Below are 15737 nucleotides of genomic sequence, written 5' to 3'. Positions count from 1 at the left end.
CAAACCACTCAGTATTCTTGCCTGGAGAATTCCCATGGACAGAGGAGTCTAGTGGGCTACAGTCCATGGGGGTCACAAAGAGTCAGACACGACTGGGCAACTAACATATATAAAGGGAAAGGGAGTAAGTATAAGTTAGATGGAGTGAGGTGGCCAGAAGAAGAATGAAAAGAGTTTAGAAGAATGATTTTTAACTGATTGTTATCCTTGAATGGATAAAACCAATCTAGTAGGCTATGATCAACATTTTTTAATTGAAATAAGACATACTAGAATAAAATAGAAAATATCCAAGTGTACTGCACACTGTACTGTTACACGTAGGTGTGGTTTGTGTCCTAGAGTGACAATGTAACATTCATATTTCTTCTTGTGGGTCTTTTTTTTCCATTCATTTTTTTTGCTCTGCATTTTAATTTTTTCCAGATTTATTAAGGTATACTTAACCAAAACATTTAACATTTCTTGAAAATAGGTAGTTCATGGATGTTGGTACCATGAAGACAGGGGAATAACTGGAACAGTGGGAGAAGATTTTTAATTTTTATTTTGTTTTTTGGCTGCTCAGCATGTGGGATCTTAGTCCCCCAACCAGGAATGAAATCTGCACCCCCTGCATCGGAAGCGTTGAGTCTTAACCTCTGGACCCCCAGGGAAGTCAAAGGGAGATTATTTTAGAAGCTATTACACAAGGACATTATGGTTATCTGGAGAAAAAAAGAACTTTAGTATATTCTAAAATTACTCATCCTAATATAAAACATTGTTCCAAAAATCTGAAATGATAACTCAACAGTAAAATATAATAAGCTTGCTTTACAGTTGTATATTTTCTTACCTCACTTATGTTTGAATCTGTTATCTGCCCCTGCACGCTCATAATTTTGATGAGTCTATCTTTTATGTTGGGTGGCAAAGGCTTAATGTCTGTGATATATCTAGAAATATTCTTCATGAAGCACCAAAGGCATCTGAAATACAAATACAATATGGTAAATTACACTATACAGGTATTGACTCCTAATATTTGTTTAATGCATTTGTTAGTACTTAGTTCTTTCATAAACAAGAAAGAAAAAATGGGTGCACATTTTATATGAATATTTACAACCTAAGCTTGGTAAGATTCAAAAGCCTCAGTTATGAACAAGTTGCCCTTTTCCTCTACAACTTTTTCTCAGCATCCATCACTTACTAAAATGCATTCTGAATGACAAAAAATGTTTCTTAAGTCAGTCTCTCCAATTCCTAAGATACACAGTTACTATCAAGCTTTTAGTCACATACATTCCTAAGTAAACATTAAACTAGGGCCTATTAATTGACAAATTTTATGTGTTAATCCAACAAACTTGCTTTCACTATTTTTCCTAAAAATTGTACAGGTATAAGGACCAAGAAAGAACTGTAACCACAAAGATTCCACAAATAGTACAAATCAGAGAGATAATAAACTTACTGCCAGTATTACATATCACAGAGTCATTAAGGCAGGCAACAACCAAGACCCATACAACCAACATGCTTCATATTGACATGTGGCCTGAAAGTCCAACTATCTGAGATACTTGTATGTTAAATAAATACAAATCTTTCTTAGTTTCTGCCTACAAATACTTTCACATATACACACTTGAATTTTTTTAGTGCGGTCTTTTTTTCTTTTCTTCTTTTGGTTGCCTCTGCCTTTCTTTCTCCTATCTTTCCCCCTTCCATTAGTTTAGTTCCTCATGCTATTCCTTGTATATTCTTATTTTTCCTCTGTGCTTGTACACACACACACACACACACATACACACACACACATTCACTCACACATGTATCTATGTTCTCACACATACTTTTAAAAGTTAGGGTGGGGGTGGGGAGAGATTACTGTTTCTTAGAATGGCATCAGTGTATACTCACTTTTCTACAAACTCATTTAATAATAATTCTTTAAAGCATCAAGTATAGTTTTAATTCTCCTTTAGTGGCTAAATATTGTATTTCATAGTGTAGATGACTTAGTCATCCCCTATTGAGGAGCATTCCACTGTTTCTAGGATATAACATATGTTGTCAGATTATTTTCTTCATATTCCCATCAGCACTGTTGGAGAGTTCCTTTTCCTCTACATCGCTGAGCAATATATGTTATTGTTCATTTTATTTATTTATTTTTCCATTTATTTTCATTATGTCCATTTCCCAATCTCATCCCCTGGCTCTAGGAAATCATTCTAATGTCTAATGTGTATCCTTTTGTTATATGTATCCTTTTAACATGATTGTTCTATGGATGTATTTCTAATTTATGTGTGTGGTATTTGTCACAGATTTGTTTAGTTTTTCACTGAGCACTATTTTTATGATCTGCTTACTCTTAAATGTTTACAGATATCATGGGTGAAAACTAGTATCTCATTACTAATTTAATTATTTCTCTAATTGCTAGTAAGTTTAACATCTTTTTATAAACTTGCTGGCTATCTAGATATTCTTTCCTCAAAATAGTCTATTCATATCTTTTATCTATTTTGCTATGTTTTTTACTTAAATTTATTAGCTATTTTTGTGGTCAAATACATGACTGATTTTGTATGTGCTCTATAAATATTCGGAAAATGTGTACTTTCTATCTGAGAGTTCCAATGTTCTCTTTCTGTGTTTTATATATGTGTGCCTAAATATCTCTCTCCATGTATGTACATGTATGTGCACATAAATATATTATGTGTGTTAGTGTTAATCTCTCAGTCGTGTCCAACACTTTGCAACCCCATGGACTGTAGCCTACCAGACTCTTCTGTCCATGGGATTTTTCAGGGAAGAATACATTTCCTTCTCCAAGGGATCTTCCCAACCCATGGACTGAACCCAGGCCTCCAGTATTGCAGACAGGTTCTTTACCATCTGAGCCACTGTGTATGTGATTATTCATTGATTAGTATCATTTAATTCTTCTATGTTCTTATTCTTTCTACTAAATCTGTAGAATTCTTAGTTTGCAATACTTGTACTTTTTAAAAAATAGTTATTTATTTGGCTGTGCTGGGTCTTAGTTGCATCATGTGGGATCTTAGTTCCCTGACCAGGGATGGAAGCCATGCCGCTTGCAGTAAGAACATGGAGTCTTAACCACTGGACCAAAGGGAAGTCCCTTACCTTTCATTTTTTGCTTAAAAATTCTCTTGTAATTGATTTTTATAACTGTCAAGAGTTGTGCAGAATTTGAGAGTTGATCCTACTTACCAGTTTATGAGTTAGCTTTATTATCATTTTATGAATGCTGGCAGAAGAATGCTGGGTCAGTGAAAAACGACTTTATTACTCAGGATAAGAGCAGTAGCCAAGGAACTTCCCAGGATTCTTCCGTGGTTAAGAATCTGCCTGCCAATGCAGGGGACTGGGGTTCAAACCCTGGTCCAGGAATTAAGAACCCACATGCTGCTAAGCAACTTAACCCCATACTTCACAAGCACGAGCCTGTGCACCCTAGAGCTTGTGCTCCATAACAAGAGAAGCCACAGCAATGAGCAGAGTAACCCCTGGTCGCTGCAACTAGAGAAAGCCCATGGGCAGCAACAAAGACCCAGTTCAGTCAAAAATAAATAAATTTAAAAAAAGAAAAAGAGTAGTAGCTGGAGCTTCATGTTTGTGTTGGTTATCCATGCCCCAGGTCCTACAGTATAATGTAGGAAAGTTGGTCCAGATAGATGTTTACTCATGTAGTGTGTTGTATTACAAGACAGAAACACTGAGCTTGAGGGGGTTCACCATTTTTATAGCAACCGGAAGCAACACTGCTCTTTTTGGAAGGAGAAAATACTTCATCTCTCAAGGCTGTTTACTACAAACGCAACCTTGAGAAATGGCCTAGGTAATCAAGGCCCTGCATTCTTGGTATACCCAGCAAGAATGTGCAGGTCCATGGTGTCGCCTCTTCCAACAATCCACCCCAGTAAGTTCTTGGCTTAATTCAAATATTCATGGAAGTATGCCACTCTATCAGCTACTTTAATTTGACCAACAGAGGCTAAAACCTAATCTGTTCAATTTGTCTCTTAAAGCACTTAATTAAAGCTATTATCAATAGCCAACTCATTGGAAAAGACCTTGATCCAAGGAAATACTGAAAGCAAAGGAGAAAGGAGTGGCAGAGGATGAGGTAGTTAGATAGCATCACTGACTCGATGGACATGAAACTGAGCAAACTGTCAGAGATAGTGGAGGACAGAGGAGCCTGGTGTGCTACAGTCCACAGGGTCACAAAGAGTTGGATATATGACTTAGTGAGTGAACAGCTATCAACGTCATGGTCTTTATAGACTGGGACCTGGGGACTGGAGACCACGAAAAGAGGGACGCAGGGGACCCAAGTCTCGAGTGAAACAAGGGTGCTTTATTTGTGGCAGAGTGTGCTTATATATCCCCATACAAGGAAGCTTTAGGCAGCAAAAATAAAGTTGAGCAAAAATAGAACCAGGTGAATAATAATCGTCACAGGGCCAAAAGACAATCCATATCTGAGTAATAGGGATGTGACTGAATAGTTTAAAGTAAAAGGTCACTGAAGGGAATCCATGTATGTGCTGTCTCATGACCTCAGTCCTAAGAACTGCGTGTAGCTCTGTTCATTTGTTTTCAAGGAACTGATAAGGAACAGAGGGCCCTTGAGAAACAGCACACAAAGGAAGAAAACAATTTCTTTAAGTCGATTCCTTAAAGTTGAATGTCTCCTGACATATCAGTAGTACTCCAAGTAGCAGGATAAGGCCAACCTGCAGTGATGACCTCAAAAGTAACCACTGGGCCCCAGATTCAGCTAACTGTGAAAAAGTGTGGCGTGGGGGAAGGTAACCAGCAGGTGTTATTTTCAACACACAGGATGTGGTCAAAGTCCAGTCTATCACCTCTTATGAAAGATACAAGGAAATTTAGGTGGTTATTTCAATGACTACATTTTTCTTTCCTAGGGCTTTTAATTTTTTTAAATTTATCTGTTATTTTATCTATATTCATCTCTTAAGAATAACTGTTGCTTTGTTTTTGAACATTTCCAATATATTTGTTTTAAAATATCTTTCAAGTTATTTTACTGTCCGAAGTTAATAAAGTGTCAATTGTCCTATTTTCTGTTGAGTCTCTTTCATGCTATTTTGTTCTTTAGGTACTTTGTAAATTTTGACTGTTAACACTTCTTCGGCAGAAGTAGTTTTGCGTGAGAATCCTGTGTTCTTGGTGTTGTGAAAGCAAACCTCATGGTGAAAGTCTGAGTTTTCCTCCACTTAAGGACACTGTCTTTGTCTGGTTGAATTGCAATAACAAAATGCCATAGATTGGATAGATCTGTTAAACAAAAGAACTTTAATTTTCACAGTTCTGGATGCTAGAAGGCTAAGATCAAAGTGCCAGCATGGTTGAGTTAGGGCTCTCTTCCTGACTCACATCTGGCACCTTCTCTATGTGTCCTCTTATGGTAGAAGGGGCTAGGGATTTCTCTGGAGCTTCTTTGTAAAGACACTAATCCAATTTGTAAGATTTTGAAATGGAGCAGGACTCTATCATCCTTACCCCTACCCCATGTCCTCTGTCTGCCTTTGGTCTGTGGAAAACTTTAGTCAAAGAGAAAGTTTAATCAGAGAAGTGAGAAATGTGGAAAACAAAGAAAAACAGTCAAAAGAGACCAAATAATAATGTAGGCATTAAGCATAGTCAAGGACCTTTAGTTCTTTCTCAAGGCTACAGATAATATTCTGAGCCATATCCTGTGAACTGTTTTATAGATATTAAAACATAGGGGTGAAGAAGTTAACTACATAATGACCAGACTGTACCCATGAAATGAGCTGTCACAGTTCCTAGAACTGGCCTCAAAGAAACGGTAACAAATGGATTTTGGAACTGAAGATTAACCGTACATAAAACAACCAATTAAAACCAATTAAAAGACACTTGCTCCTTGGAAGAAAAGCTATGACAAACCTGCTGCTGCTGCTGCTAAGTCGCTTCAGTCGTGTCTGATTTTGCGACCCCATAAACGGCAGCCCACCAGGCTCTCCTGTCCCTGGGATTCTCCAGGCAAGAACACTGGAGTGGGCTGCCATTTCCTTCTCCAATGCATGAAAGTGAAAAGTGAAACTGAAGTCACTCAGTCGTGTCCGACTCTTAGCAGCCCCATGGACTGCAACCTACCAGGCTCCTCTGTCCATGGGATTTTCCAGGCAAGAGTACTGGAGTGGGATGCCATTGCCTTCTCCAATGACAAACCTAGACAGCATATTAAAAAGCAGAGATATTACTTTGCCAACTAAGGTCCATATATTCAAAGCTATGTTTTTTTAGGAGTCACGTATGGATATGAGAATTGGACCATAAAGAAAGTTGAGTGCCAAAGAATTGATGCTTTTGAACTGTGGTGCTGGAGAAGACTCTTGAGAGTCCCTTGGGCTACAAGGAGATCCAACCAGTCTATCCAAAAGGAAATCAGTCCTGAATATTCATTGGAAGGACTGATGCTGAAGCTGAAACTCTGATACTTTGACCACCTGATGTAAAGAATTGACTTATTAGAGAAGACCCTGATGCTGGGAAAGATTGAAGGCAGGAGGAGAAGGGGACAACAGAGAATGAGATGATTAGATGGCATCACTGACTCGATGGACATGAATTTGAGCAAGCTTCAGGAGTTGGTGATGGACAGGGAAGCCTGGCATGCTGCAGTCCATGGGGTCACAAAGAGTCAGACATGACTGAGTGACTGGACTGAACTGAACTGAAAACAACCAAGATGACACTGGTCAGACCACTAATGACCAATTTGAGGATGACTGTCAGAGATGACTTCTGTTTCTCCATGTAGCATCCCCCACTCCTGACTCTGTGTATAAAAGCTCTTACTCTCTGCTTCTTGGGGTGGGGAGTTGGCCTTTGGACATATGTTCAACCTCCCCACCAGTTGCCAGCATCTGAAATAAAGCAAACGTTTCTTTCCACCAACCCGGCCTGCTTACTGGATTTTGGGTGGTGAGCAGCCAGACCCCACACTTTTTGGTAACAGCTCCACCCTCATGATTTAAACACCTCCCAAAGGCTCCAGTTACTAAAGGCATCACCTTTATGGGTAGGATTGCAACATATGATACAAAAACATTTAGACCATAATAGGGCCTAATGAATATTCACAAATTCCAAAGCATAGTTAAATGGTATTTTTCCATCTGAGGATATTAATAGTGAAAATTCAGACCATATACCTGTGCATAATAAAGGCATGAGACACTAGGTTTTAAACAGGAATTCTAGTTTTGACTGGGATTTTATATCCTTGCCATCAATGTGGGCTGCTCTTGGAAGAGTGTGACTTGAAGTGAGGTGAGTGCAGAGTCAGCAGAGGTAAATTCTGAAGGTGGGCAGAAAGTCCTTCCTTGAAGGGTGATCTGGGTAACACATCTCCATGGATATCACTCTCACTTACCAAAACTATGTATCATTATGTTTCTACATTTTACGTAATTCATATTTAATAGACTGCAAGGAGTAAGACTCATTGGAAAAGACTCTGATGCTGGGAGGGATTGGGGGCAGGAGAAGAAGGGGACGACAGAGGATGAGATGGCTTGGATGGCATCACCAACTTGATGGACGTGAGTTTGAGTGAACTCCAGGAGTTGGTGATGGACAGGGAGGCCTGGCGTGCTGTGATTCATGGGGTCGCAAAGAGTCGGACACGACTGAGCGACTGAACTGAACTGAAGGAATAAGAAGGGTGACAAGTTCAGACATTCTCAGCTCTCATTCTCTTCAACTCTGTTATGATGTTGAAATCAGATGCTCTACCATTAACAGAAATTTACATCATTTATTCTAAAAGTTAAAAGCTTAGCAAAAAAGGATCATTTGTGGAGTAACTGCTTTATTAAGATATAACTGACATAACAGTGGGTTTTAGTGATTCTACAGAGTTGTGCATCCATCTACTGCTGCTACTGAGTCGCTTCAGTCGTGTCTGACTCTGTAAGACCCCATACGGCAGCCCATCAGGCTGGAAAAGACCCTGATGCTGGGAAAGACTGAAATCAGGAGGAGAAGGGGATGACAGAGGATGAGATGGTTGGATGGCATCACTGTCTCGATGGATATGAGTTTGAGCAAGCTCTGGGAGTTGGTGATGGACAGGGAAGCCTGGTGTGCTGCAGTCCATGGGGTCGCAGAGTCAAACACGACTGACTGAACTGAACTGACACAAAGAAAATGAAAATAATAATTTGAAAAGGTATTTCCACTACCATGTTCATTGCAACTTTATTTACAATATTAAGATATGGAAATAACCTAACTGTCCATCAATGAATAAATGTATAAAGAAATATGTGGCATATATACAATAGACTATCACTCAGCCATAAAAAAGAATTATATCCTGTCATTTGCAGCAACATGGACAGACCTAGAGAGCATTATGGTAAGTGAGATGACAGAGAAAGTCAGATACCATATGACTTCTCTTATTTGTGGAGTATGAAAACAAAACAAAACAGAAAACCTAAACAAAAGTTCATAGATGCAGAAAACAGACTGGTGGTTCTTGGAGGTGGAGGCTGGGGGTAGGGGTTAGGGAGAAATAGCTGAACTGTTTGGCTTTTTTTGGTTTAAAATTTTTAAAAATTATATTTCTAACTGCTATTTGTTTTTCAACTGGATGTTCTGATTAATTTTCCTGATAAGACACTCCTCCATAATTATCTAACGATATCACAATATTTCTGGTCAACAAAGTTAAAAACTTCAGAGTAATTTTTAACTCCTGTCTTTCTTTGTTCCCTTTATTCAAAACTGTTCACCATATCTCAGAGCCAGAGGCAGTGCTATTAAAATGCTGGCCCAGTGAAGAGATTATGAACTTAGGCAAGGATGTAAACCAAGCAGTTTACATCATGGAGAAGTCCCATTCCTCTGGACTAAACAGCGCACTTAGTAACAGCTGACTGCTGTTCTGGATCAAGTTCCTTACCTTGTTAGAAGGTAACAAAAACCAAGGTAACTCCAGAAATAGCTTGCTGAACAACTAGTCTGAACATATTTTGACTCCAAAAGGTTAGAAAGTATTATCTGAAAATATGGGCCTTAACATGGGAAACAATACTCCAATATGACAATGAAGGTCATGTAGTCAGTCTTTTTGTTTTAATTCAAAGTTTTGGATAATTTTTCTTCATATGTTCTCTTTTCATCTTTTTTCACTAAGCTCTATGTTTTCAAGTTCCATCCAAGTGAACACATACACATCTATTCTTTACTCTCCTAGCAACTGCATACTGGCACCTCTACCAGTGATGGACATTCCAGCTCTCTTTTACCAGAATGAATTTTGCAATGACCATCATCACATATGTCTCTCGGTTTGGGCTCTTTCTACCCCTTCCCAAAATTTTAAAACAGTTTCCTGTCCCCTTATTCTTAGCTGCTCCCTAATTCGACTCTCTCTCTGCTCCCAGCATAGTTCCAAAACCTTCAATAACTTCCCACTGCTACATAAATTAAACACTCATTTCATTCTCGTGGCCAACATTCTGCTCCTAATTACCTGGCTTTATGTCTTACTATTCCACTATTGTATTTTCCAGCCAGACAGAAATACTACGTACTGTCTTCTCACATATTTCTAACTTTCCTGTTTGTCAGACTTTGTTCTTTTTACTTCCTCTTGAATGTACTTCCATTTGTTAATCCCTCTTTTTGTCATTACTCCACCTATATTATAGTTGTCTATATACTTGTGCTAGTCCCATAAGACTATACCTCTTTCATGCTAGTTATTTCCAACTATCATTGGCATAGTGGTTCATATGCCACGTGTGTTTTTTAAATGCATACTTAACTGAATCTGTTGCTGTTCAGTCATTCAGTTGTGTCTGATTCTTTGCAATCCCATGAACTGCAGCATGCCAGGCTTCCCTGTCCTTCACTATCTCCACTGAATACTTAGGGTTGATTTCCTTTAGGAGTGACTGGTTTGATGACCTTTTTGTCAAAGGCACTCTCAAGGGTCTTCCCCAGCACCATAGTTCTAAAGCATCAATTCTCTGGTGCTCAGCCTTCTTTATGGTCCAACTCTCACATCCATATATGAACATGGGAAAACCATAGCTTTGACTATACGGACATTTGTCAGCAAAGTGGTGTCTCTGCTTTTTAATATGCTGTCTATATTTGTCATAGCTTTTCTTCCAAGGAGCAAGCATCTTTTAATTTCATGGCTGCAGTCACTGTCCACAGTGGTTTTGGAACCCAAGAAAGTATAGTCTGTCACTGCTTCCACTGTTTTCCCATCTACCTGCCATGAAGTGATGTGACTGGGGGCTTCCCTGGTGGCTCAGCAGTAAAGAATCCATTTGCAATGCAGGAGCTGCAAGAGATATGGGTTCGATCCTTGGCTGGGTTCGATCCCCTGGAGGAGGGTACAGCAACCTACTCCAGTATTCTTGCCTGGAGAATCCGGTGGACAAAAAACCCTGATAGGCTACAGTCCATAGGGTCACAAAGAGTCAGACATGACTGAAGCAACTTAGCTGTATGCACAATGGGACTGGATGCATGATCTTAGTTTTTTGAATGTTGAGTTTTAAGCCAGCTTTTTCACTCTCCTCTTTCACCTTCAAGAGATTCTTTAGTTCTTCACTTTCTGCCATTAGGATGGTGTCATCTGCATATCTGAGGTTATTGATATTTCTTCCCATAATCGTGATTCCAGCTTGTGTTTCATCCAGCTTGGCATTTCAATGATGTACTCTCCACATCAGTTAAATGAGCACAGTGACTACAGCCTTGACATACTCATTTGGCAATTTTGAAACAGTCTATTGTTCCATGTCCAGTTCTAGCTGTTGCTTCTTGTCCTGCATACAAGTTTCTTGGAGGCAGGTAAGGTGATTTGGTATTTCTCTCTCTTTAAGAATTTTCCACAGTTTGTTGTGATCCACAGAGTCGAAGGTTTTGGTGTAGTCAGTGAAGCAGAAGTAAATGTTTTTCTGGAACCCTCTTGCTTTTTCTATGATCCAAAAGATGTTTGGCAATTTGATCTCTGGTTCCTCTGCCTTTTCTAAATATAACTTGTACATCTGGAAGTTCTCAGTGCACATGCTGTTGAAGCCTAGTTTGAAGGATTTTGAGCATTACCTTGCTAGCATGTGAAATGAGCGTAACTGTGGCGTAGTTTGAACATTCTTTGGCATTGCCTTTCTTTGAGATTGGAATGAAAACTGACCTATTCCAGTCCTGTGGTGACTTCTGAGTTTTTCCCAAATTTGCTGGCATATTGAGTGCAGCACTTTCACAGCATCATCTTTTAGGAATTGAAATATCTCAGCTGGAATTCCATCATCCCCACTAGCTTTGTTTGCAGTAACGCTTCCTAAAGCCCACTTGACTTCTTACTCCAGGATGTCTGACGGTAGGTAGTGACCACACCATTGTGGTTATCCATGTCATTAAGACCTTTTTTGTATAGTTCTTCTGCGTATTCTTGCACCTCTTTTTAATCTTTTCTGCTTCTGTGAGGTCATTGCTGTTTCTCTCCTTTATTGTGCCCATCTTTGCATGAAAGGTTCCCTTGGTATCTCTGGTTTTCTTGAAGAGATCTCTATTCTTTCCCATTCTAGTGTTTTCCTCTACTTCTTTGCATTCACTGTTCACTTAAGAAGGCTGTCTTATCTATCCTTGCTATTCTCTGAAACTCTGCATTCAGTTGGGTTTATCTTTCCCTTTTTCCTTTGCCTTTCACTTCTCTTCTTTTCTCAGCTATTTCTAAGGCCTCCTCAGACAACCACTTTGCCTTCTTGCATTTCTGTTTTTTTTTTTTTGGGGAGGGGGGGCGGTTCTGGTAGCCACCTCCTGTACAATGTTAGGAACCTCCATCCATTGTTCTTCAGGCACTCTGTCTATCAAATTTAATCCCTTGAATCTGTTAGTCACTTCCACTGTATAATCTTAAGGGATTTATTTAGGTCATACCTGAATGGTCTAGTGGTTTTCCCTACTTTCTTCAATTTAAGTCTGAATTTTGTAATAAGGAGTTCATGATCTGATCCATAGTCAGCTCCTGGTCTTGTTTTTGCTAACTGTATATAGCTTCTCCATCTTTGACTACAAAGAATATAATCCATCTGATTTTGGTATTGATCATCTGGTGACCATCTACACATTGGTCATGTGTAGAGTCATCTCTTGTGTTGTTGGAAGAGGGTGCTTACCTGAATAGTAACTCCTAAAAATAAAAAACGATGCATACAAAGAGATGGAAGACTTGAATCTGCCCACAGAGGTTCAGAGGATCATTTGCATGGAACCCTCAAGGGACCTTAGAATAGAGTTCAGAACTAAGAGATAGGAACTAAGTCACATCTTAGGAAAAAAAGGTCAGGCCTTAGGTAACAAAGCCCTTGTTACACTGCTTTCCATGGTAGGTATGAAATAAGATTAATAACTAATATAAATGAATACTTACTATGTGCCAACCACTATTTCATGGAATTTACATGTACTGGCTTTTAATCTTCATAGCAGTTCAATAAGGCACGTAATATTACCATGATCTTTCATTTACAGATGAGAAAACTGAAATTCAGACAAGTTATATCATTTGCATAAGACTGTATAACTAGTAAATATTAAGTGTATGTATAGAACCCAGGTAGTCTGTTTTCCTAACTTCTACTCTTAACCTACTGTGTATTTCAGTTCAGTTCAGTTCAGTCACTAAGTTGTATCCAACTATTAATGACCCTGTAGACTGCAGCATGCCAGGCTTCCCTGTCCTTCACCAACTCCCGGAGCTTGCTCAAACTCACATCCATCAAGTCAGTGATGCCATCCAATCATCACATCCTCTCTCGTCCTGCCTTTAATCTTTCTGAGCATCAGGGTCTTTTCCAATGAAGGCTCACTGTTCTTTGAATCAGGTGGCCAAAGTATTGGAGTTTCAGCTCCAGCACAAATCCTTCCCATGAATATTCAGGCCTGATTTCCTTTAGGATTGACTGGTTTGATCTCTTTGTTGTCCAAGGGACTCTCAAGAGTCTTCTCCAACACCACAGTTCAAAAGCATCAATTCTTCAGCACTCAGCTTTCTTTATAGTCCAACTTTCACATCCATACATGACTACTGGAAAAATCATAGTTTAGAGTACACTGACCTTTGTCAGTAAAGGAATATCTCCACTTTTTAATATGCTGTCTAGGTTGGCCACAGCTTTTCTTCCAAGGAGCAAGCATCTTTTCATTTCATGGCTGCAGTCACCATCTGCAGTGATTTTGGAGCCCCCAAAAATAAAGTTTGTCATTGTTTCCATTGTTTCCCTGTCTATTAGCCATAAAGTGATAGGACCAGATGCCATGATCTTAGTTCTATGAATGTTGAGTTTTAAGCCATCTTTTTCACTCTCCTCTTTCACTTTCATCAAAAGGCTTTTAAGTTCCTCTTCACTTTCTGCCATAAGGGTGATATCATCTGCATATATGAGGTTATTGATATTTCTCCCAACAATCCTGATTTTAGCTTGTGTTTCATCCAGTCCAGCATTTCACATGATACACTCTGCACAGAAGTTAAATAAGCAAAGTGAAAATACACAGCCTTGATGTACTCCTTTCCCAACTGGAAACAGTCCATTGGTCCATGTCTGGTTCTAATTGTTGCTTCTTGACCTGCATACAGATTTCTCAGGAGGCAGATAAAGTGGTCTGATATTCCTATCACTTGAAGAATTTTCCAGTTTGCTGTGATCCAAACAGTCAAAGGCTTTAGTGTAGTCAATGAAGCAGAAGTAGATGTTCTAGAATTCTCTTGCTTTTTCTATGATGCAATGGATGTTGGCAGTTTGATCTCTGGTTCCTCTGACTTTCCCAAATCCAGCTTGAACATCTGGAAGTTCTCAGTTCACATACTGCTGAAGCCTAGCATGGAGAATTTTGAGCATTACTTAGCTAGTGTGTGAGATGAGTACAATTGTGCAGTAGTTTGAACATTCTTTGGCATTGCCTTCCTTTGGGATTAGAATCAAAACTGACCTTTTCCAGTCCTATGGCCATTGCTGAGTTATCCATATTTGCTTGCATATTAAGTGTAGCACTTTCACAGTATCATCTTTTAGGATTTGAAATAGTTCAGCTGGAATTTCACCACCTCCACTAGCTTTGTTCATAGTAATGCTTCCTAAGGCCCTTTTGACTTTGCACTCCAGGATGTCTGGCTCTAGGTTAGCGACCACACCACCGTGGTTATCTGAGTCATGAAGATCTTTTTTTGTATAGTTCTTCTGTGTATTTTTGCCACCTCTTTTTAATATGTTCTGCTTCTGTTAAGTCCTTGCTCTTTCTCTCCTTCATTGAGCCCATCTTTGCATGCAATGTTCCCTTGGTATCTCTAATTTTCTTGAAGAGATTTCTAGTCTTTCCCAATCTATCATTTTCCTCTATTTCTTTGTATTGATCACTTAAGAAGGCTTTCTTAATCTCCTTGCTATTCTTTGAAATTCTGCATTCAGATGGATATATCTTTCCTCTTCTCCTTTGCCTTTCGATTCTCTTCTTTTCCCAGCTATTTGTAAGGCCTTCTCAGACTACCATTTTGCCTTTTTGCATTTCTTTTTCTTGGGGATGATTTTGATCATAGCCTCTGGTACAAGGATACAAACCTTCATCCATAGTTCTTTAGGCACTCTATCTACCGGATCTAATCTCTTGAATCTATTTGCCACTTCCACATATAATTATAATTGTATAAACTGGGCATTGTTTTCACTTTGCCTCAGCCTCTTCATTCTTTCTGGAGGTATTTCTCCACTCTTCTCCAGTAGAATACTGGGCACCTACTGACCTGGGGAGCTCGTCTTTCCATGTCATATCTTATTGCCTTTTCATACTGTTCATGGGGTTCTCAAGGCAAGAATACTGAAGTAGTTTGCCATTCCCTTCTCCAGTGGACCACGTCTTGTCAGAATTCTCCCCCATGACCCATCCGTCTTGGGTGGCCCTACACATCATGGCTCACTTTCACTGAGTTAGACAGGACTATGATCCAAGTGATCAGTTTGGTTAGGTTTCTGTAATTGTGGTTTCCATTTTGTCTGCCCTCTGAAGGATAAAGATAAGAGGCTTGTGAAGCTTCCTGATGGGAAGGCCTGGCTGTGGGGGAATGTGGGTCTTGCTCTGATGGGCTATGCTCAATAAATCTTTAATCCAATTTTCTGTTGATGGGTGGGGCTGTGTTTCCTCCCTGTAGTTTGGTCTTAGGCCAAACTATGGTATGGGGATGGTGACCTTCTTCAAAAGGGCTTATGCCAGGACTGTTTTATTTAGTGCTCCTTACCCCATGGCCGGCCACTGTTGATCCACGTCTCCCCCAGAGACTCCTGGACACTCACAGGCAAGTTTGGCTCAGTCTCTATTTGGGTCACTGCTCCTTTCTTCTGGGTCCTGGTGCACACTAGGTTTTGTTTGTGCCCTCCAAGAGTGTTGCCCCAGTCCTGTGGAAGTTCTGTAATCAAATCCCACTGGCCTTCAAAGTCAAATTCCCTGGGGGTTCTCAGTCCCTTTACTGGATCCCCAGTTGGGAAATATGTTGTGGCCCTAGAACTTTTGCAACAGTGTGAGAAATTCTTTGGTGTAACTGTTCTCCTGTTTGTGGGTTATCCACTCAGTGGTTCTATGGTGGGGCTCACATGCCGTCCCTCCCAGGTCTGCTGCAGCCAGAGTCC

At 39.7% G+C, this 15737-nt stretch overlaps 1 protein-coding gene across 2 annotated transcripts in view; it reads right to left on the bottom strand.

The window, feature by feature from the left end:
• Positions 1–15737, bottom strand: part of AMN1 (antagonist of mitotic exit network 1 homolog) — a 78705-nt gene that overhangs the window by 41007 nt on the left and 21961 nt on the right. For both annotated transcript variants that reach the window (XM_004006747.6, XM_012175065.5), the window contains exon 2: positions 839–971. In XM_004006747.6, the coding sequence (XP_004006796.1) occupies positions 839–971 (133 nt within the window). The remainder of the gene's footprint in view (positions 1–838; positions 972–15737) is intronic.

This window comes from Ovis aries, chromosome 3 (assembly GCF_016772045.2).
Source record: "Ovis aries strain OAR_USU_Benz2616 breed Rambouillet chromosome 3, ARS-UI_Ramb_v3.0, whole genome shotgun sequence".
NCBI classification, from domain to species: domain Eukaryota; kingdom Metazoa; phylum Chordata; class Mammalia; order Artiodactyla; family Bovidae; genus Ovis; species Ovis aries.
The sequence above is the reverse complement of the archived record's forward strand: the minus strand, read 5'-3'. Positions and strand labels throughout refer to the sequence as shown.